The sequence below is a fragment of the Solanum lycopersicum genome, chromosome 1, assembly GCF_036512215.1.
Source record: "Solanum lycopersicum chromosome 1, SLM_r2.1".
Lineage (NCBI taxonomy): Eukaryota > Viridiplantae > Streptophyta > Magnoliopsida > Solanales > Solanaceae > Solanum > Solanum lycopersicum.
Genome location: NC_090800.1, coordinates 2,786,416 through 2,807,392, shown reverse-complemented (window position 1 = coordinate 2,807,392; position 20,977 = coordinate 2,786,416). Strand labels below are relative to the sequence as shown.

Genomic DNA, 20,977 nt, shown 5'->3' with positions numbered 1-20,977 from the left:
TTCAATTGCAAGGAAAAACCATAGAATTTCATAGAATGCAAAGGCAATAGAAAGAACATTAAAAATACTAAAACAATTCCAAGTTATCGCGTACTTTGAAATAGAATAACTTGAATAACTACGACAACAATAGAGTTGGTGTAGCAGTTGAAAAGTTGGAGAAAAAACCTTGGATACTAGCGACGACCAAAATAGCAGAGTTGAGTCATGACTTCATCATGATGCAGGCTCATCGACACAGCTAGCCACAACGTTTCATCTTAGCTACAAGTCCGCATTCATGTGACATTGCTTCAAACAATTAGAACCCGAAATCGATAAGCTTGGCACACGCACAAGCTGATAGAACTGCCACAAAGGAAATCTCATTTTGTTGCAACCCAGAATTCATCATTAATGCTAGGGAAGAAACATACCATTCCATATGCAAATTTGCTTCATCGCATCAAATACCTGTGTTACAGCAAATGGTTAAAAATACAGGCAAGGCCTCGTACTATAAAGAGTTCCCAGTTTCTAGTCCTCTTCAAGGATAATACTTAGGACACTAATTGCAGAGCTCGAGTCAAATGACAATGATAACTTCTCAGATAATAAGCTTCTTGCTTATGCAACATGTTTAAATACTAGTTATCTGAACAAACTCTAGCTCTTTTTGAAACAAAATACGCAAGGCACAAGTTATGTCTTACAAAGGCATGGTTTATTCCTATAGAACTTATGTTATCAAACCTTTTGCCTTGCAAATTAGATTCTACACAACTTATGGAGGACAAAGGCAAAAGTTCTCTTACGAAACTAGGTCATAGTTAAGGGTACTTTGACCCACAAACTTCCATTAAATGATAAGCAGGGGTAAAAATTAAAGACCACAGATTGAGGGGAAATAATTAAAGACCATCGACTGAGGGGTAAAAATAGTTAGTAGAATATTGTGGAATATTCTGCTAACTCAAGAGATCATCAGAGACATAAGGATTAGGACCAAATCTGTTAATGTGATGGTCAAATTGGATATGACAAAAGCTTATGATAGACTGTCATGATTGTTCCTAACAAAGGTCTTAAGAAAGTTTGGCTTCTCATCTCTTTCTAACCTCCCCCATAATGAATGCATCGAAACTTTGTCGAATTCAGATTAAGCATGTTATAGAGAAGGAAATATACTTGCACATTACCAAGTCAAGCTAGGAGGATTCTAAATTTAGACAAACAAGAAGTTCCTAATCTTGATTATCAGTCCACATATTTGATTTGTAAGCACACGACGACAGATTCAAGGAGTCCCCAAATAAGAAAAAGGGAAGGAGGTATTTCACTAGCAACATACATCAATAGAAGATTGGAAACAACATGCTCAAGCACCACCAAATGATCTGGATTGCACAGCCACAGAAGCATCATGCCAAAATCTGGTCATCGACTTGGTTTCTGGAAGAAGAAAATCAAGAAGTTAAGAAGTGAAAAGGAGCAGTTCAAGGATGAACACAATTACAATATCCGATAGGATGAAATACCGACCCCATGGAGGAATAGGACTTCAGAGACAGAACATAAGGTCAGCAGAGACAATGAAAGGTAGATCGATGAACAACAATGAATCACACAGAGACAATAACGGGTATCAGTTCACTTTATACACATCTTCTTTTTCTTGTCAACCTCTAAAGTTGTTCATACACCCAACCAACATAACAAATTATAATCTCAGCATAATTTCATCAGCCAATCATGGATTTATCCAAACAATACTTTTATTTGTCCCATATTGTTGTTAAAATTAAATTTTCCAGCAAACACAGGATGAAATGCTTACATGTGTATCAGAACAAATGCATGTGTTGGGACTCTCATTTGAATCATTCTTGCATTGACTTGAGAATGTGATTTGACTTACAGTGCAATGACTTGAGAAGGATTAAATAGTGTTTACATATTGTGCGCCACATTGAACGTGAATGTGTAATTGACAACTCTAAATTGACTGAAAATGACTAGGTGACCTTCCTGGAATTGATTACTCCAAAGCAAAATTTAAACATATTACCACATATTGTATAGTTTTTGCTATTTTTAACAACTTGGCATATTTTTAACTCAACTTCAACTTCTTCTGTACAATTTCAAGAAGAGTAAAACACATTGACATCTGAATTTACTTTGAAATTTAAAAATGGCTTTCATACTTGGAAGAACTTGAATTAATTATTATCATGGGAACTAACTTTAGACATGGCAACACCTTCTTTTGCTTTAAAAAATTGACACTACTTAAATAAAAGGACACTAATTATCAACTCGGCACAGAAAGTAAGACCTTAAAATCACAAGAAGTGATAATCCAAACCAATTAATAAGACCTAACTTGTGAAAAACATGCACTGTTTCCTCCTAAATGCCTCATATCGATCTTCTTTGTTCATACATCCAACCGACATAACATCAAGGTAGGTATTCTGTCGCAGTTATCATATACCTGCAGATTTATCTACTTCATCACTTTCAGTATTCTCTACATACAAATTAGCAATATTTTTATTTGTAGTTAAAAGTTGAATTTTCCAGAAAACACAAGGTGAAATGCTTACATGTGTATTCCAGTGAGAAGAAGTTTGAAAAAAAAAAAGAAGAGAAACAGTTCCTGTTTTGGTTGTTAAGACAAAATGCATGTGTTATTACAAGTGTTGGGATTTACATTTGAATTGTGTTAGTAAATGTGTATAGTAAATTTCTTTGCTTAATTATGCTATATATACCTCATCAAAATTGTTGAATATAGACACAGATCAAACATTTCTTGATTTCTTCTCTACCAACTTAATTAGTTTTAAACATTTTACTGCAGAAATGGGCTACGTAGACCTTGTATTTTTTATGATATATCCCTTTCTCTTTCAACTTGTTTTCTCCTCATCCTCACCTCATTTGTGCCCCCAAAGATCAAGCTCATGCTCTTCTACAATTCAAGCACATGTTTACTACAAATGCTTATTCGAAATTACTATCATGGAACAAGAGCATAGATTGTTGTTCATGGGATGGAGTTCATTGTGACGAGATGACGGGACAAGTGACTGAGCTTAACCTCGCTCGAAGCGGACTTCAAGGAAAGTTTCACTCCAACAGTAGCCTCTTTAAGCTATCCAATCTCAAACGGCTTAATTTGTCTAAAAATTATTTATTCGGAAAGCTTTCACCTAAATTTTGTGAGCTTTCTAGTTTGACGCATCTTGATTTGTCATATTCAAGTTTTACAGGTTTGTTTCCAGCAGAATTCTCTCGTCTTTCTAAATTACAAGTTCTTCGAATTCAGAGTTATTCAGATGCTATTAGATTCAGACCTCGCATTTTTGAACTGATCCTTAAGAACTTGACCCAGTTAAGAGAGCTTGACCTTAGCTTTGTGAACATCTCTTCCACCATTCCTCTAAATTTCTCTTCTTATTTATCAACTCTAATTCTTCGAGACACACAATTACGTGGGGTATTGCCCGAAGGAGTTTTCCACATTTCCAACTTGGAGTCTCCTGATTTATCATCCAATCTACAGCTCACTGTTAGGTTTCCCACAACCAAATGGAATAGCAGTGCATCACTCATGGAGTTAGTTCTCACAGGTGTGAATGCTACTGGTAGGATACCTGAATCATTTGGTCATCTAACTTCACTGCGTAGATTAGAGTTGTCTTTTTGTAATCTCTCAGGCTCTATTCATAAACCTCTATGGAATCTCACCAATATAGAGGAATTGAACCTTGGTGATAACCATCTTGAAGGACCAATTTCTGATTTCTATAGATTTGGAAAGCTCACGTGGTTATTACTTGGAAATAACAACTTTGATGGCAAACTTGAGTTCTTATCCTTTACCAGATGGACGCAACTTGTTAATCTAGATTTTTCGTTCAATTCCCTAACAGGTTCAATTCCTTCTAATGTAAGCGGAATACAAAACCTATATTCACTCAGCTTCTCATCAAACCACTTGAATGGGACTATACCTTCCTGGATATTCTCTCTCCCCTCACTTGTATGGTTAGAGTTCAGTGATAACCATTTCAGTGGAAACATTCAGGAGTTCAAGTCTAAAACATTGGTTATTGTTTCTCTAAAACAAAATCAGCTGCAAGGTCCTATTCCAAAGTCACTCTTATACCAGCGTAATCTATATTCTATTGTCCTTTCGCACAATAATCTCAGTGGACAGATTACTTCAACCATCTGCAATCTGAAAACACTGATACTGCTAGATTTGGGCAGCAATAATTTGGAGGGAACAATCCCACTATGTTTGGGTGAGATGAGTGGACTTACGGTTTTGGATGTAAGCAACAATAGTCTTAGCGGCACAATTAATACTACTTTTAGTATAGGAAACAAACTTGGAGTCATCAAATTTGACGGGAATAAGCTAGAGGGGAAAGTCCCGCAATCTTTGATCAATTGCACGGATCTGGAAGTTCTTGATTTAGGTAACAATGAGTTGAGTGACACATTTCCTAAATGGTTGGGAGCCCTATCTGTTTTGCAGATTTTGAACTTGAGATCAAATAAGTTCTATGGGCCTATAAGGACTGACAGCTTGTTTGCTCGAATTCTAGTCATTAGATCTCTCATCCAATGGATTTAGTGGAGATTTACCAGTGAGCCTTTTTGAGAATTTTGAAGCTATGAAAATAAATGGTGAGAAAAGTGGAACCCGAGAGTATGTAGCAGATGTGGGTTATGTTGATTACTCGAATTCCTTTATAGTAACGACAAAGGGACTGGAGCTTGAACTTCCTCAAGTTTTGACTACAGAGATTATTATCGATCTCTCAAGGAATAGATTTGAAGGTAATATCCCAAGCATTATTGGAGATCTCATTGGGCTTCGTACTTTGAACTTGTCTCACAATCGCTTGGAAGGTCACGTACCAGCATCACTGCAGCAGTTATCTGTACTTGAATCATTGGATCTCTCATACAACAAAATAAGCGGAGAAATTCCACAACAGCTTGTATCCCTCAAATCACTTGAAGTCTTAAATCTATCTCACAATCATCTTGTTGGATGCATCCCCAAAGGAAAACAATTTGATACGTTTGAGAATAGTTCATACCAAGGGAACGATGGGTTACGTGGATTTCCACTCTCAAAGGATTGTGGTGGTGATGATGGGGTAGCACAAACGACGAATCCAGTTGAGCTAGATGAAGAAGGAGGAGATTCACCAATGATCAGTTGGCAGGCAGTTCTCATGGGTTACAGTTGTGGACTTGTTATTGGACTGTCCATAATATACATAATGCTGTCAACTCAATATCCAGCATGGTTTTCGAGGATGGATGTAAAATTGGAACACAAAATTCTTACAAGAATGAAGAAACACAAAAAAAAATATTGAACCTCCAGGTATTCAACTTGATATTTTTCATACAAAAACCTTTTCTTTATATAGAAATGAATTTTCCATTTCCTTCATCCTTAAATCTTTTGACTTTAATTCTTCCTTTTTTTTTAAATTGCAGGATTCAAGCCTAATATGTTGCGGTGAAGCAAATATAAGCCTTTATCTTTCATAATCAGTGATGTTTGTGTAGTGTTCATATCCTGTTATTAAAGACATGAGTTTTCTTCCTTTGAGACTCATCCATATTTGTTTTCATTTCTTTTCTTTTGAGTAAGAATTAGAATTGACTTTAATTCTTACTATTAGTTGAGAAATTATTGGGGTCACCACAAACTCATAAAATTTGAAGTTATTATCTTTGTCTTTTTCTTAATTACATTGTTAGAATAGTTAAAGTCCTTCAAGCTCTTATTGCAGGCACTTGAAGCCCCTTTGATTTCTATTTTTCTCAACTATGTCACATGACATCATAACACAAACAAATCATTTTAAGTTCACAAAAAAATAAAAAACTGTAGTTACAGTGTTCAAATATATACGGACTCGTGATCTTCTTTCATCAAAAGATTGAAGAAATATCAGGAAACCATGGACCAAAGTTGCAGTCTGCTATCTTAGCAGTTAAAAAGTTAGAGACACAACCACGGATACCAAAATTAGAATCCTAGAAGAGGTGATACTGGAAGAACTCTTCCCTAAGTCTCAGATGGTAAAGTTATCCAATATGGTGGAAGGTAGACGGTAACAATTGAATTAATCGAGCAGAACACAAGCTGACCTGGATATCACTATTATACAACTACGCCTCAGTACCTAACAATAACTTGCAAAGAGATACATGCAATATTGTTAAATGCCTAAACTAAGATTAGACATGAACACAATTGAATGATAGAATTGCTAATGATTAAAACCCGTATGGATTTGACACTTCACTCGGGAAGGAAATAAACAGAACAACTTGCCTTTAAACAATGTTTTTCATGATCATCTATTGTTCAGATTAATTAACTAGAAAACCGCTCGATAACTTCTTAGGGTAAATAAAAAGATTCAGAAAAATGAAAGTAGAAATCAAAAAGAATTACCTCGCCAAGCAGACTTTGGAACCAGGTTTGCTGTGCATTTTCACAAAAAACATGTCCTCCTTGATCAGTCAAGCTATGCCATCAACTTTCTTTAAGCAGTGCTTCAGTCTCTGTGCAAAACCAATATGAAGGATCCTTTTAGCTGAGTCGAGATATCATCACCAAGTAAGCTCATCGACAATTTTACAACTAAAAGCTGCTACAGCTATCATCTCTACTAAATAAAACTGTGGGCTGGAACCTTCTGTATTCCAGCATCTAACGTTGCTTTTCTTAAGGAAACGGCGTGATTCCACCTCTCTGCGCCAGCATAAATGCTTGAGAGTGCACATATTGCCCTGAATGATTTGGTTGGGACTTGAGCAATAGTTGAGCTACTTCATTTCCCAACTCAATAGCTCCATGAAGTCTACAAGCACCCACAAAGCACCCAAGACAGTAGCATCAGCTTCAAAAGGCATCTTCTTTATGAAGTCGTAGGCTTCCTGCAGTAGCCCGACTCTCACTGATAGATAAACCACACAACCATAATGTTCCATTCTAGCTACAAATCCAAATTCACGTGACATTGCTTCAAACAATTGAAAACCGAAATCGACAAGCCTGACACACACAAGCTGATAGAACTGCCACTTTGCAGCCCCTTTGATCTCATCTTCGCATACATGTTAATGCTTGCTTCTCCCTACCATTCAAAGCTAAGGAAGAAACCATACCATTCCAAGCTCAAACCTACTAACTAACCATCACATCAAATACCTTCAAAGCATATACTAAACAACCCATCTTCCCATAAAACGCGATTAATCTACCTGCCTCATTCCTTACCATGTACTTGCCTCCCTAGATATAACGCCATGCCACGCCGACATCCAAACACGTGCAGGAACTAAGAATACTAACAAAAGCAGCCTCATTTGACTTCAATAAACCACACTTCATATCCTCATGTACCTTCATTTTCTCAAAAGAACTTAACAGCAACCTCAGAGCACCTGCTCTTCATGTACCCATAAATCATACTAACATCACAATAAGCATGCAATAAAACATCAAGAACCCCAAACCCATATCCCCATTTTCCCAACAAGCATCAAACATCACATTTATTCTAGATAACACACGGTTCAGTAATTTCATCAAACACCTTGTATGCACTCCCTTGTCAACAATTCAATAGCCTCATATTGATTAAAAAAAAAGTACCAAAGAACAATTTTTTTATTGAAAATCAAGAAAGATATGGTTCACTAAATTTAATATTAATGTGCGTGTAATTTACACGTAGGGAATCGTTTGATATGTGTATAAAAATATTATTGAGTAATATATAAATAATGTTTATATTAATTATGCTGAGATATCTCACTAGTGCTGTTAGCAAATTGAAATTTTACACAAATCTGTGCACCATATTCCTATTATATTCCAAGTTACAAGAGTCTCATAATTTTGGTGAAATTCGGATATATTTTAAAACATCATGGTATATCGCATCTCGATTTTGGATACATTGTTCAATTTCTTGATACATCGCGTCTCGATTTTAGATACGTAGATCAACGTCTCAATACATCGCGTCTTGATTCCGAATACATTACTTAAGATCGCGATACATCGTGTAAGTCCCGATACATTGAGTAAAGTGATGTGTTCGATTAATACATCGTGTAAAGTGATGTATCTTATTGATACATCACATAAACTAATGTATCCAAGAATTGAAAAGAGCAAAGTTTTTCTTAATTATTTTTTAAATGATGAATTTTAGAAATAACATAGTTTTAATATGAAATTGTAATTTATCCTTCTCTATTTTGTAATAAATTAATTTCTTAAAAAGTAACAAAAATCAGATACCTTAATATGCACTCGGATACATTAAAAAGTATCTCAAAAACATTATAACATTAATTGGATACATAACATGTAGCTCGAATGTATTAAAAACTAGCTCGAATACATTATAGAAATAAACAAAATGCATTATAAGTAGTTCGGATACATTAAATATTGGCTCGGATACATTAAAGAAATAAGGAATTTTAGAGAATTTTAGAATAAAAAAGGGTATTGGAAATAAGGGAAACATAAGACGTGTATTTCAGTAATTTTTCCTTTTATTAAATGATATAGTTTTTATCACAACTATCACATATAGTAAATACAAAATTCATATTTGTATGCTATAACAATATTTGCATAATTGTGCTCCATATCAAACATATATGTATAATTCGCTATACATATAAACTTGAATTGAATTGTTTAAGACGAGAAAGAGATAAATTATATACAATTTGAATTTGTATAAAACGAGAAAGAAAGAAAGCCAAAAGACAAAAGAGAGCAGGAAATATACAATTGAATCGAATTGTATAAAATGAGAAAGAGAGAAACTATATACAATTTAAACTTGCATAAAACGAGAAAGAGAGAAAGACAAATATTTGTATTGTATCATTATAAGTGTATATGATCAAAAAATATATATATTTGCATGTGTATATACAATTTTCTCTCGCTTTAATACAATATAAATGCATAATTATGCATTTCTATTGTATAAAGCGAGAGGCGCGAACGACAAGGAGCGACCGATAACATTAGGTAGAGAGAGACAACTGACAAATAATTTGCTATGAAACACAAATAAATCAAACAGTAACTATTATATTTATTTTACATTATTAGTTTGTCATTTTATACGATTATCCCTAATTTTATTTTTTTGCCCTTAATCCAACATAGCCCAAAAATAATGTGGGCCCTAAGCCCATTAGCATGAGTATCAAAATTAGTATAGAAAAAGAAAAAAACATAGTTATAAAGGTGTATTTGGCCCAAAAATAAAATAAAAAAAGAGGTCTTAAAATATATATATATACAAAAGAGTTTGCTATTTGATTCTCTCTTTTACCTTGAAGAACAAGTTTGTTTGTTTATTTCCAGATTTCGAAGAGAGGAAGAAGCAACAATGGATGTAATCAAATCTCAGCAAATATCTTCGAGGCCGATTGAGAAGGTAATTGTTCATCCGCTTGTGCTTTTGAGCATCGTAGACCACTACAATAGAGTTGCAAGAGACACAAGGAAACGTGTTGTTGGGGTTTTGCTTGGAACTTCGTTTAAAGGCACTGTTGATGTTACTAATAGCTATGCAGGTATCATTGTTGCAAACCCTTTTCAGATCTGTTCAATTTTTTGCTTTTATTTTGCTTTTTTTTTTTTATGGAATTTGAAGTTTGTTAGGGTTTTTATGAAGTGAATTTGAGATTTTTGAACTTTGAACTGGGAATGGGTAGCTAATGTGCTGGGAAATTGTAAGATAGTAGTCAATTTGCTTGCGTTATGATGGAATTTACAGTAAGTTAGGCTTTTATGAGCTAATTTTGAAATTGGGACAAGGAATAGGTATCTAATGTGCTGCGAAATTGTAAAATAGCAGTCAGTTTGCCTTTATTATTGCTTTGTTATTATGCTCTTTGATGAAATTTGTTTGTTAGGGTTTTTATGAGATAAATTTAAGATTGGAACTGTGAACTGGGAATAGATATCTAATGTGCTGGGACATTGTAGAATAGTCAATTTGCCTTATTTATGGGATTAATTTGGTTGCATTATGATGGAATTTAAAGTAAGTAAGGCTTTTATGAGCAAAATTTGAGATTGTGATAAGGAATAGGTATCTAATGTGCTGGGAAATTGTAAAGTAGCAGTCAATTTGCATTTATTTATGGGATTAATAATTGGGTTGCTTGTGTTCTTGCATTTTGACGGAATGTAAAGGTTAGGTTTTTATGAGCTAAATTTGAGATTGGAACTAGGTTGGTAGCTAATGTGCTGGGAAAATGTTAAACAAGAGTAAATTTGCTTTTATTTGTGGGATTAATACTTGTGTTGCTTTTGTTCTTTTGTTTTTTTATGGAACTTATAGTTTGGTAGGGTTTGTATGAGCTAAATTTTAGATTGCTGAATTTCGAGGGAAGGACTGACATCTAGCCTTTCTGTGGAGATGTATTGCAGTATCAATTAGACTGTCTACATACTTAGTTGAATAAATTGTAACTGTGCAACCTGCCGCAGTTTCCTGAGATGGGTTCATCTGGCTGCAGCACTTTACCATTTTCCATGTTTTACTTCTAACTAAATGAAGAGTTGGTTCAGCCCATAGATATAAATCTGTTTTGTAATTTTACCTAACATCTTTCTCTGTTTCATGCAGTGCCCTTTGAGGAGGAGGAGAGGGACCCTAGTATCTGGTTTCTTGACCATAACTATCATGAATCGATGTTTTCCATGTTCCGTAGGATAAACGGTATAGTTCATATTTACTTGCATGATTTGGAATTCATGATCTTCTTAGATGTATTGTTTGAATGTTCATTCTTCCTTTTGATTTAATTGTGTCAGCAAAGGAGCATGTTGTTGGTTGGTATAGCACTGGTCCCAAACTTCGGGAAAATGACCTCAACATTCATGGGCTTTTTAATGAGTAAGGGCATTATATTTATTCATTCATTCAGAGATCCTATTTGGCATCTTTAGTTTGGCAACATCAGAATCTTTGGTGATTGATTATGTGTGGATGGTTTTCCAAGCTACAAGCTTTACTTATCAAATGAATCTGTTAGAGATATCTGGCAAAAGCGGAACTTTGGGAGAGAATTGCTTACAGTAGGTTATAGCTAAAGAGGATACAGATTAATAGACTAATGGACAAACCGTTGAAATGCACAAATCAAACTAGTTTACTTCCCTATTGATTTAGTACTAGTCCCTTAACATAACAACTTTCATTATTGACCTCCCAAGCCCTTAATGCAATTTAAATTGCATTTTTATGGTTATACAAAAAATTCCAACTCAAATCAACTTTTTAATAGTAAAAATTCATGGTAGTTAATCAACTTCTGGTGCGAAACTCAAAATGGATTTATGGATGACGATTTTCTAATAAATTTCAATTAGTCCAACATAGTTTAAATTTTGATAATAGTATGACATTAACAAGTAAGATATCTGAGAGGAGATAATGGGAATTATGGCTTGTCCTTTTCCTATTTGCTACTTCAATTTAAGGAAGCAACTTATGCAAAAGCTAGGTAGATGTCTCCAATGGGGATTTCTACCTATTGCTTAGAAAAGGTTCTCAAAATTTAAATGTGGGTATGAGTTCCATTGTATTTTTTTTTAAATGTCCTCTTGCACGATATTGGTGCTGTACATCCTTTTTAATTTAATTTAAATTTTGCCTTGTCTCAAGTCTTTTAGAAGTCCTTGAAGACTTCCCATGTTGTGATATTTCAATTTTCAGATCCATTTTAGTCTAAGCTAAGTAATGAATAGTAAGAAATAGAAAGCTGGGTTATTGAAGACAGTAGTAACATAGACTTCTCTAGTTAAAAAAAGGGCAGCCCCGTGTTTGAAGAATCCATTCACGCAGGGTCCAGGAAGGTAGCGTAGACTTTTTTGGTATTATGGTAAAATAAATTTTGTTTCATGCTATGAAACCTAGCTTTCCACTCTCTTGGAGTTCTATTTAAGTGTCAGTTCTATTAAGGCTATATATTGCTGCATGAATTTTCCCAAAAATTCTCATCCTTGTTTGGTCACTTCTTTTCCTGCTATGAGCCCTGCCCTATGCTGATGCATCTTGATGGGCAGGAGGCCATCATTAGAGGTATAATTTCTCATCAGAACTGTCTTCTCTATAGAAGCTACCAAGTTTTATGTTGGTCCTTGTAGGAAAAGTTACTTGTCTCCTGGATTGGTTTCCTCAAGGACATTGCAGAATCAACATGCCCAAGCCAAAGAAACCTAAGTTTCTGCTATTCTGGCTGCTAAACCTTTGAAAACCAGCTTAAACTGAAGTAATCAAGAATGATGTACATTGTAAGACATGGGAGGGAGAGTGGGGTTCATATCGGAACTTAAAAATTGGATATATGATGTAAAGGACACAGCACATATTAGAAACTTGCCTAAAATTGTTCTCTCTTTTTCAAGAGAGTGAATTTATGTAACTTTGTGGCTACAATGTTTTGAACTTTGTATTTTTTTATGCCATAAGGTTTCACACTCAAATACGCTGCTTATTATTGGTGGTGTTATTGCAGCTACGTCCCTACTCCAGTCTTGGTTATAATTGATGTCCAGCCTAAGGAGCTAGGAATACCAACTAAGGCGTACTATGCAGTTGAGGAAGTTAAAGAGGTAACAACTTAGATGAGTAGTTCATTGACTGAAAGAGTTTTGTGCTTGTTGATATACGTAAGTTGTTTTTGCAATGTACTTGACATGCTGTGGATGGGTATATACTTGCAGAATGCAACTCAGAAAAGCCAGAATGTGTTTGTGCATGTACCTTCAGAAATCGCTGCTCATGAAGTTGAAGAAATTGGTACAATTCCAAGATTGATTTTTTACTCTTTAGTTACCATCTGTTTTACTTTTAAAAATTCAACTTATTTCATTTGCTTGAATTGTTAGCAGTTTCCAGTCATTCTTCAATGCAAGTGACATTTTCGCTGTGCATACACATTAAAATTTTGTGTACCGTGTATTCCAATGGACAGGTGTTGAGCACTTGCTTAGGGATGTGAAAGATACTACTATCAGTACCCTTGCAACTGAGGTTTCTTTCTGAATATTCTTATGACCTTTCAATTATAGAAAATTGATGATAATAAGTTTGGTTTCTTAACAAGTACAGAGCAGTAAGAACTTTGAACACTTCCAATCCAGGTAACTGGGAAACTGGCAGCTTTGAAGGGATTGGATGCTCGACTTCAAGAGATACGGAGTTATTTAGATCTTGTCATTGATGGGAAGCTCCCCTTGAACCATGAGATTCTATACCATTTGCAGGTTAGCATTACTATCAACTGTCCTCTTTTCTGGCTTCATGATTATCCTTTCAGTTGCCAACTTCATCTATATTCTAAAGGGTGTTGATGTTATAGGGAACTTCCAAGTAAAAAGTTCAATGAATTTATAGATTATTCTAAAAACTAGCAGCTTAATTTGTTCAAAAAATAAAAAGGTTTCTGCGCTTTCTCTGCTCAAGGACCTTATTTTGTCCAAATTGAGCTGCTAGATTTTAGAAATATCTTTTCCTTGGCTATTAGTGGCAATATGTTTTCTATAAAGAATTTTATGTATGCTGTTTGGTTGCACATACGGTCATTGCTTGTTGCGATCTGCCCCTAATCATTGTATGATGATTTGTTTTAAGTAAGATGTTAGGAGCTTTGGCACCAAGGGTTATAGGTCAAATCTATTACTCACACGTGAATTTTAACATAAAACACTGAAATGACTCCTGTTCTGCATCTAAACAAAATTGTTGCTTTATTGATCCATCAACTGCCGTCGGTGTTCTCTGCATTTTGTTGTGGTGCCGATAGGCTGATTTTTAACAGATGTCCCATCCAATTCAAAGATGTTAACACGTTGAATTCTGAAATAAAAATTTACTGCAGGATGTCTTCAATCTATTGCCCAATCTAAATGTTGCTGAATTAGTAAAATCATTTTCAGGTAAATTAGTTGGATTCCACCTCTGTTTCAAATAGAATATCTCCACCACCGATATATGGTCTTTTAATCTTTTGCGTGCCAATTTGATGTCTGTTGCAGTGAAAACGAATGATATGATGTTGGTCATATATCTATCTTCACTTATCCGAAGTGTAATTGCTCTCCATAACTTGATCAGCAACAAGGTACATTTTACTTTTTAACTACGCTTTAAAAGTTTCACTTGTTTGTTTTTTGTTATCTTTCGAGAAAATATATTGTGCATAGGTACCACAGATCTAAATTAGTGTTCAATGCTTGTCAAAAAATGTTCAATTCTGAATATGCCAGCCACCATTATCTGAAGTGTAATTGCACATGATTAGAATTCTGGAGGTATACCTATATATTTCCACCGTAGCGGATACTACTGTCCATCTATCACCAGTGTCCTTGAATGATACCTATATATTTTGAAACAAATTTTTAAACCTTGATAAGATAATTTGTTGTCAGACAAATGTCCATGGCTTGTTTTTCGTTCTTTTTTTAACTCTGCTCCAGTCAAACAATTTGACATAAATTGTGACGGAGGGAGTACATTTTACTGCATATTATATTATCAGGATAGAGTCTGATGCTTTTAATATCCGTTTCAGATGCTTAACAAGGAACACGAAAAGGCTGAAGATTCGAAGCCTCGTGCAGTACCAACTACAGCTGGAAGCTAAGCAATCTACCCTCCCAATTCTCTTTGGTCATCCACTACCCAGCACTTGTAGCTAGTTGCAATTGGAACCTGAATCTGCCTTGTGACAATCTCGCGAATGGAGGAACGAACTCTTTATGTTTTCTTATCTGTGCTCTTTTTAAGCTTTGTTCCTCCAGATTTTAGATGTTTTTGTCCAGTGGACTTTAGATCAAGTGATGGATGACAGTCATTTTCTTTTGTATTAACAGATCAACCTTGTTCCCTTTTTCTTTTTCTCTGAATTGAAGTTAAAACATAGGGCTCAATACGAGGCGTTGTCGTGTATGAATTCTTCACTGAATACCCAGAATGAAGGAACACGTCTTATCTTAAATTGCATTCAATCAGTGTTTTGTGTGGCAGCTGCCTATTTACCTCTCAACTCTCCCTAAATCACCTTAAAATCTTATACTGAGAAAAGGCTCTCACATTTGGGGGGAAATACATAGGTGCAACCCTTTTCTCTTCACGTAGGGGTAAGATCTGCATACATACAACCCGTCTTCTATTTTCCAAGGGTTTGAATCCCTCTCTTTCTATTGTACCTTTGCTTATTTCACCAACTTTACTAGCAACAAAGGCTCAAATATTAATTGAACCATTATTCCAACGGCTAAAATTTCACTAAGTATGTTGTTAGCCGCTTTGAACTATTAAGTAGGTTTTTCCATCCCTAACTTATTTATCATGGATAGTGAATGGGTAGATCAGTATACTAAGAGGCCCTTGAATGAGTCTCTTTGGTACAAATCCACAATTTTGGTATAACAACACACTTGCATGTTTCAAATGTTTGGGGTTTTTGTAGCTCTCATGTAATGAATGAAAAGGTTATAACAAAAATGACTAGATATCACAAGTATTGGAGAAGCATGACTTCCCTCTTTTGACTTGGTAATGTGTAGCTTACATACGTAGGTTACAAGATATTCTACCAAATGCAAGTTGGCAAGAATGGTTTTTTTATTAACAGGAGGAAAAAAAAACAATAATTTGAGCTCAAACATTTCACTTGTCGAAGTAGAGCAAATACTCAGCAACACCTTAAACAGTGCTAAATCAAATTGAAGAATTCATGGTGAGCTTCTCATATGAGGGAAAACAACCCACAAAATGAGAAGATCTTTCAAACTTATAAACAAGCAAGGGAAAATGTTCAAACCACAAGTCACCAAATACTTATCCAAATGACTTCGAAACCTGTGGACACTCACATATACACATTGAATTTACCAAATTTAAATCCACATAAGAGTGCGAATCATAACACAATTCAGGTGAAAGTCAGATAACAAGCACAGGCTTCATGGCTCAAATTTTCTGCAAAGCTCATGCTTGTTAGCAATCACCCCCTTCTTCAGCATATACGAAGGAGTATCATCAGCGTTCTGTGCTATTAATATCTAACAATCTCTTCTCATTAGCTATCAAAGAAGCAAGATATCTAGGCATGGATGTATTCTCAAAAAATGATATCTGGATATGTGTATCGATATTGTCATTCCAAATCCTTCCCAATACATCCCAAGGAAAATCCTGAATTTGGATCCCGAATGGTCTGAGCTTATCCATGCAGTTATGTGGTGTATATCTATATGGTTTTCACTATCGAAATAGAAGATAAGGATATCCTAGAAAAATGCTAAAACAAACTGGTATTAAACTTCAACAAGGCCATCGTCATGTGGAAGCCCAAGGTACAAGTCACCCACCCACACACACCCCAAAAGCAATGGATGTGTCAAAAAGAGCACACATGAAGCATCACATACAGAAAGAAACCACACAACAAATGCACTCATCATATAATGATAAGGTAACTACAGCAAGGAGAGACAGAGAGAAAAACATCGTGATATAGGTAGAAACATCTGACAACATTCAATCATTTCATAAACTATCCGTTACAAACTTCGAATAAGATACAGCACTACAAGTTACTCATTCTGATAATTCGGTGGCCAGGGTGCCTTGATCAGTTTCCACCAAAGGTGATGCACTTCTTGCTAAGACTGGCTCAATTTGCACAATGAAGGAAAGAAACCAGTAACAAAAGTTTCTTTATCACTTATCTTTGGGAATGCCATATTTCTCCTGAAGCTTCGTTATCTCGTCCTCCTTCTTCTTCTGGTCAAATTTCTTACTCATCTTCGCTTGCTGGTAATACAGAACTATCAAGTATCTGCCAAATAAAAAAAACACCATATATACATCAAGATAAGTATGTGGGTAGAAAATATAGAGAAGCAATAATTTATTAAAAAGCCCCTATTTTTTCTTCAAAAGTAAGTCGAGATATAGCAGAATGACTGCCGACATAGAACATCCATACAACTAATCCTAACTAGTTTAGAAATCTACACCAAATATGCATTAAGATAAGTATGTGGGTAGAAAATATAGAGAACTTGCAATATATTAAAAAGCCCCCATTTTTTCTTGAAAAGTAAGACAAGATATAGCAGAATGACTGCCGAGTGCTGACATAGAACATTGATATAACTAATCCTAACTAGTTTAGAATCTACACAGAGTTTACATTAAGATAAGTATATGGGTAGAAAATACAGAGAACCTACAACAATATATTAAAAGCCCCTATTTTTTCTTCAAAAATAAGTCAAGATATAGCAGAATGACTGCTGAGTGAACATTCATATAACTATCCTAACTAGTTTAGTATCTACACCAAGTATACATTAAGATAAGTATGTGGGTAGGAAATGTAGAGAACCTATAATATATTAAAAAAGCCCCCATTTTTTCTTGTAAAGTAAGTCGAGATATAGCAGAATGACTGCTGACATAGAACATCCATATAACTAAACCTAAATAGTCAAGAATCTACACCAAATATACATCAATTTAAGTCGGTTGATATCTCTAGTTTCAAAAAGGGCTCCTAATTCATATCAAAAACAAATTTACTACCCCAGCAAAGACCAAAAACACACCAAGTGATTTCTTCTCATCTGTCCAAGCCATAGTTACTTCGGTAAGAGGTAACACGTATCACGTGTAGTTAAGTTGAAGTGAGCACAAGCTCGCCCGAACACCGTAGTTATTTATAAAAGACAATCTATTAACTATGGAAGTAAACTAGTCAAAAATGAGCAGAATAAGATCAAATTTTCATAAAACAAACCTCAACTAGTATAGAGTTGTAACAACTTTACTCCGACTACGAAATCTACATAATTGTTTTAGATTAGTTCAAAATTTAAAAAATTATTATACGCAACTAGTAATTACCAAATCGAAACTGAATAATTTAACCAATATAGCATACAGTACTAAAATTCAAGCAAATAAACCCTAACGCGATAGAAAAACCACAAATAAGCCAAAAGTTCTTAATTTTTTTACCGATTAGCGACATTGAAGCCGGAGAGATGATCGACAGCAGTTTTCGCATCATATATATCCTCATAGACGACGAAAGCAGTACCACGCGTATCCTTATTCGTACCAATACGAATCTGTCTAATAGCACCGTATTTGCCGAAGATATCGTACATCTCCTCGCTCGTGATGTTGAACGGAAGGTTCCGAACGTATAACACCCTGTTTACCTCCGGCGGTAGCCGGGTATTTCCCTTTCGGAGACTCAACGCCGCCATAGTTTCGCCGGAAGAAGAGAGAAAATTTAGCCTTTTTTTACTCTTAAAAGAGTACAGAAATTGAGTTATTTGTTGCTCAGTTTTAATTTATAGGGCAACTTTGAGAGAGGTTTTTTAATTAAAAAAAAATAGAGTTATTAAATATTTAATTATTTTTTTCAAAATATTTTTCATATTCCATTTTCTGAAATTCAATTAGTTAAACTAAATAAATTTTGATCAATATATTTTATTTATCATATTTATATTTAAAAATCGTAATTATTACTATTTTTCGTGTAATTTTTTAATATCTAAACTTTTGTTTTTAAAATATTGAATTTAGTTTAATTGAACTATGAAAAATACTTAAATTAACTCTCGAAAAATGAAACTTGATAACTATTTTGATATAAAAAGAGTATCAAACCTAAAATTTTTAAATTTTTATTCTATTGATTTTATTACATCAATCAACTTAAGTTTCATAGTTAAAGAGATATCTCTTTTACGTTTTTATCAAGATTGCGATTCCGAAGATATAATATATATAAATCATGTAGAATCACACAACAAAAGGGGTCTCCTTAACCCCAAATATACATTAGCAATTTTCAAGCACAATGTTCAGGAAAAGCGATGAAGCAAAGCGATGCGAGCCTTCTATGCTTCACAGACTAGAATGAGTATGTGAGCGCTTTCATCAGGGCTTTATCGTTTTTTTCCGCTTCACGCTTCCCCAAACACTGGTCAAGCGCGAGGAATGTTTAAGCATTGTCCACGATAATCTTCAGGACGATGACCCCATCATATCGAGCTTAGTACATATTCAAACATATCGAACATGACCACAACTCTTCTAGAGACGTGATGTGGCAAAAAAAAGACTGATTCAACGATATATGTCTTGCCTACATCAAGATGTAAAATTTGTCGTCATGAAGAAAACCTGGAAGTGAGAGTCTGAGACATGTCAGGACGATCACCCCATCATATCGAGCTCAGTACATATTCAAACACATCGAACATGACCACAACTCTTCTAGAGACGTAATGTGGCAAAAAAGATTGATTCAATGAAATATGACTTGCCTGCATTGAGATTTAAGACTTGTCGTCACGAAGAAAAGCTGGAAATGAGACTTTTGAGACATGTCTGAAGCATCAAACTCAACATTTTCCCTTCCGGCTGTTAAATCCCTCTCGCGATCCCAAGGTTTCCATGGATGATTTCCTTTCCATTCTTCGTTCACTTATTCATGCTTCGATTGTTTCATTGACTTGCTACAAGCTGCAGTCTCTTGATGCCTTTCCCCCATAGATTTTGATCGTTTCGTTTTGTTATAATGTACCACCAGTTCAGCATCGATACTTGATCTAGCAAGTGTTGCAGCTTCTGAGCTCGAACTGATGGGGTGTCTGTCCAGGCAATAGTATCACCGCGATCTTGTTTCAAGCTCTTGCTAAACCTCGTCACTGAGTACATTCTCACAACGCCACCAGATTTTCGTTCTGGAGGCAATGTAATCATCCATTCATCTCTTTTTCGTGGAACTTCCAAACGTTTCATTTCCTCTTGTTCTTCTTTATGCTTTATTTTCTCATCCCAACTCTCTCCGTTTATCTAAATCATTCAACGCCTTGTTCAGCTTGATGAACGCGTAGTGAGCTTCAAGATGAGTGCATTTATCAGGATGCACTATACGAGACAACTTCAAGTAACGTTTCTTTATGTTTTCATTCAACATACCTCTGTTCGCGCCCAGAACATCATACGAATTGTCTGCATCTGATGCTATGATTCTTGTAACCTCTTCAAGACACTCAATCTCGTTTGTTGATTCTATCTCTATCACCAGAGCAGGCGGTGGAGGTGGAGTTCCTATAAACAAATCCGCATCTTCTTTAACCTCAACATCCATCAACTCAGCTTGTGCTTCAGTTAACTTAGCTGCAGCAGCAAGTAGTTCCGCGGAAGGCATTACAGGGCCAATCACCCCTACCTTCAACGACAGGCGGGGTTAAATCAGCAATGAAAGTCGTAGCGTCATCACTTAACAAACACAAATTGGCATTACAATGTTCCTCTCCAACTCCTAGCTCTAATTCATTAGAATCACAATACTTCCTCTACCCCTCTCGTTTCGATCTCTTACTAGTACTACTACTATTGCTGCATCTATGCTTCCGCTCTCTCTGTCCTGTCCTCCTCGTTTTGTAGCTATCAATTTCGTCAGATGCAGACTTGTCTCTTCCTGCTCGAAATCTCTCTCATTGAATCATTATTTGAATTCGTATACATCGCTATACGAAATCGATTACTAAGTAAAAAGACAGAAACAGAGTTAAGTATTGAATAGAAAGAGAGTTAGGAATTGTGTTTATTTTTTTTCACGAAAAATAATCAAAAATATCTTTAAACTATTCGAAATAGCTCAAATATACATTTGAACTATATTTCGGCTAAAAAATACCCTTCCCCTCAAACTATAGGGTCAAAAATACCCTTCCCTTAGAACTTATGTATTTTGTAAAATCGTTCTAAGAAAATGGAAAAATAAGGAAAAGGGGTTCTATGTTCTTCAGTGAAATCGTTTATAAAATCTATGGAAAACAGAGAAAATT

General features: G+C 35.1%; 2 protein-coding genes, 1 long non-coding RNA gene and 2 pseudogenes across 6 annotated transcripts; 2 read left to right on the top strand and 3 right to left on the bottom strand.

The window, feature by feature from the left end:
- Nucleotides 1–5: 5 nt before the first annotated feature.
- On the bottom strand, nt 6–8,155 carry LOC104645400 (uncharacterized). 4 transcript variants are annotated; one of them, XR_011220324.1, is made up of 5 exons: nt 6,482–8,155; nt 2,589–2,641; nt 1,522–2,476; nt 1,331–1,431; nt 6–453 (listed from the first exon to the last, which is right to left on the bottom strand). It is a non-coding gene; the product is annotated as an uncharacterized lncRNA (long non-coding RNA). The 4 variants fall into 4 exon arrangements; XR_011220323.1 differs by lacking the exon at nt 2,589–2,641 and having other exon boundaries at nt 6,482–8,154; XR_739195.4 differs by lacking the exons at nt 1,522–2,476; nt 2,589–2,641 and having other exon boundaries at nt 6–348; nt 417–453; nt 6,482–8,149.
- On the top strand, nt 2,848–5,387 carry Hcr9-OR0A (resistance gene Cf-9-like; annotated as a pseudogene).
- Nucleotides 8,156–9,386: 1,231 nt separating the features above from the next.
- On the top strand, nt 9,387–15,084 carry LOC101267337 (putative 26S proteasome subunit). Its single transcript, NM_001329635.1, is given in 10 exon segments — nt 9,387–9,645; nt 10,707–10,799; nt 10,895–10,976; nt 12,601–12,697; nt 12,809–12,884; nt 13,060–13,118; nt 13,229–13,351; nt 13,966–14,023; nt 14,123–14,208; nt 14,662–15,084. Coding segments are annotated over 10 exon segments (933 nt in total). The 5' UTR covers nt 9,387–9,458; the 3' UTR covers nt 14,734–15,084.
- A 1,450-nt stretch (nt 15,085–16,534) lies between these two features.
- Nucleotides 16,535–18,428, bottom strand: LOC101267636 (RNA recognition motif (RRM) domain-containg protein). The gene is given in 2 exon segments (NM_001329636.1): nt 16,535–16,935; nt 18,120–18,428. Coding segments are annotated over 2 exon segments (372 nt in total). The 5' UTR covers nt 18,374–18,428; the 3' UTR covers nt 16,535–16,817.
- An 848-nt stretch (nt 18,429–19,276) lies between these two features.
- LOC138340787 (uncharacterized) lies at nt 19,277–20,373 on the bottom strand (annotated as a pseudogene).
- Nucleotides 20,374–20,977: the final 604 nt, after the last annotated feature.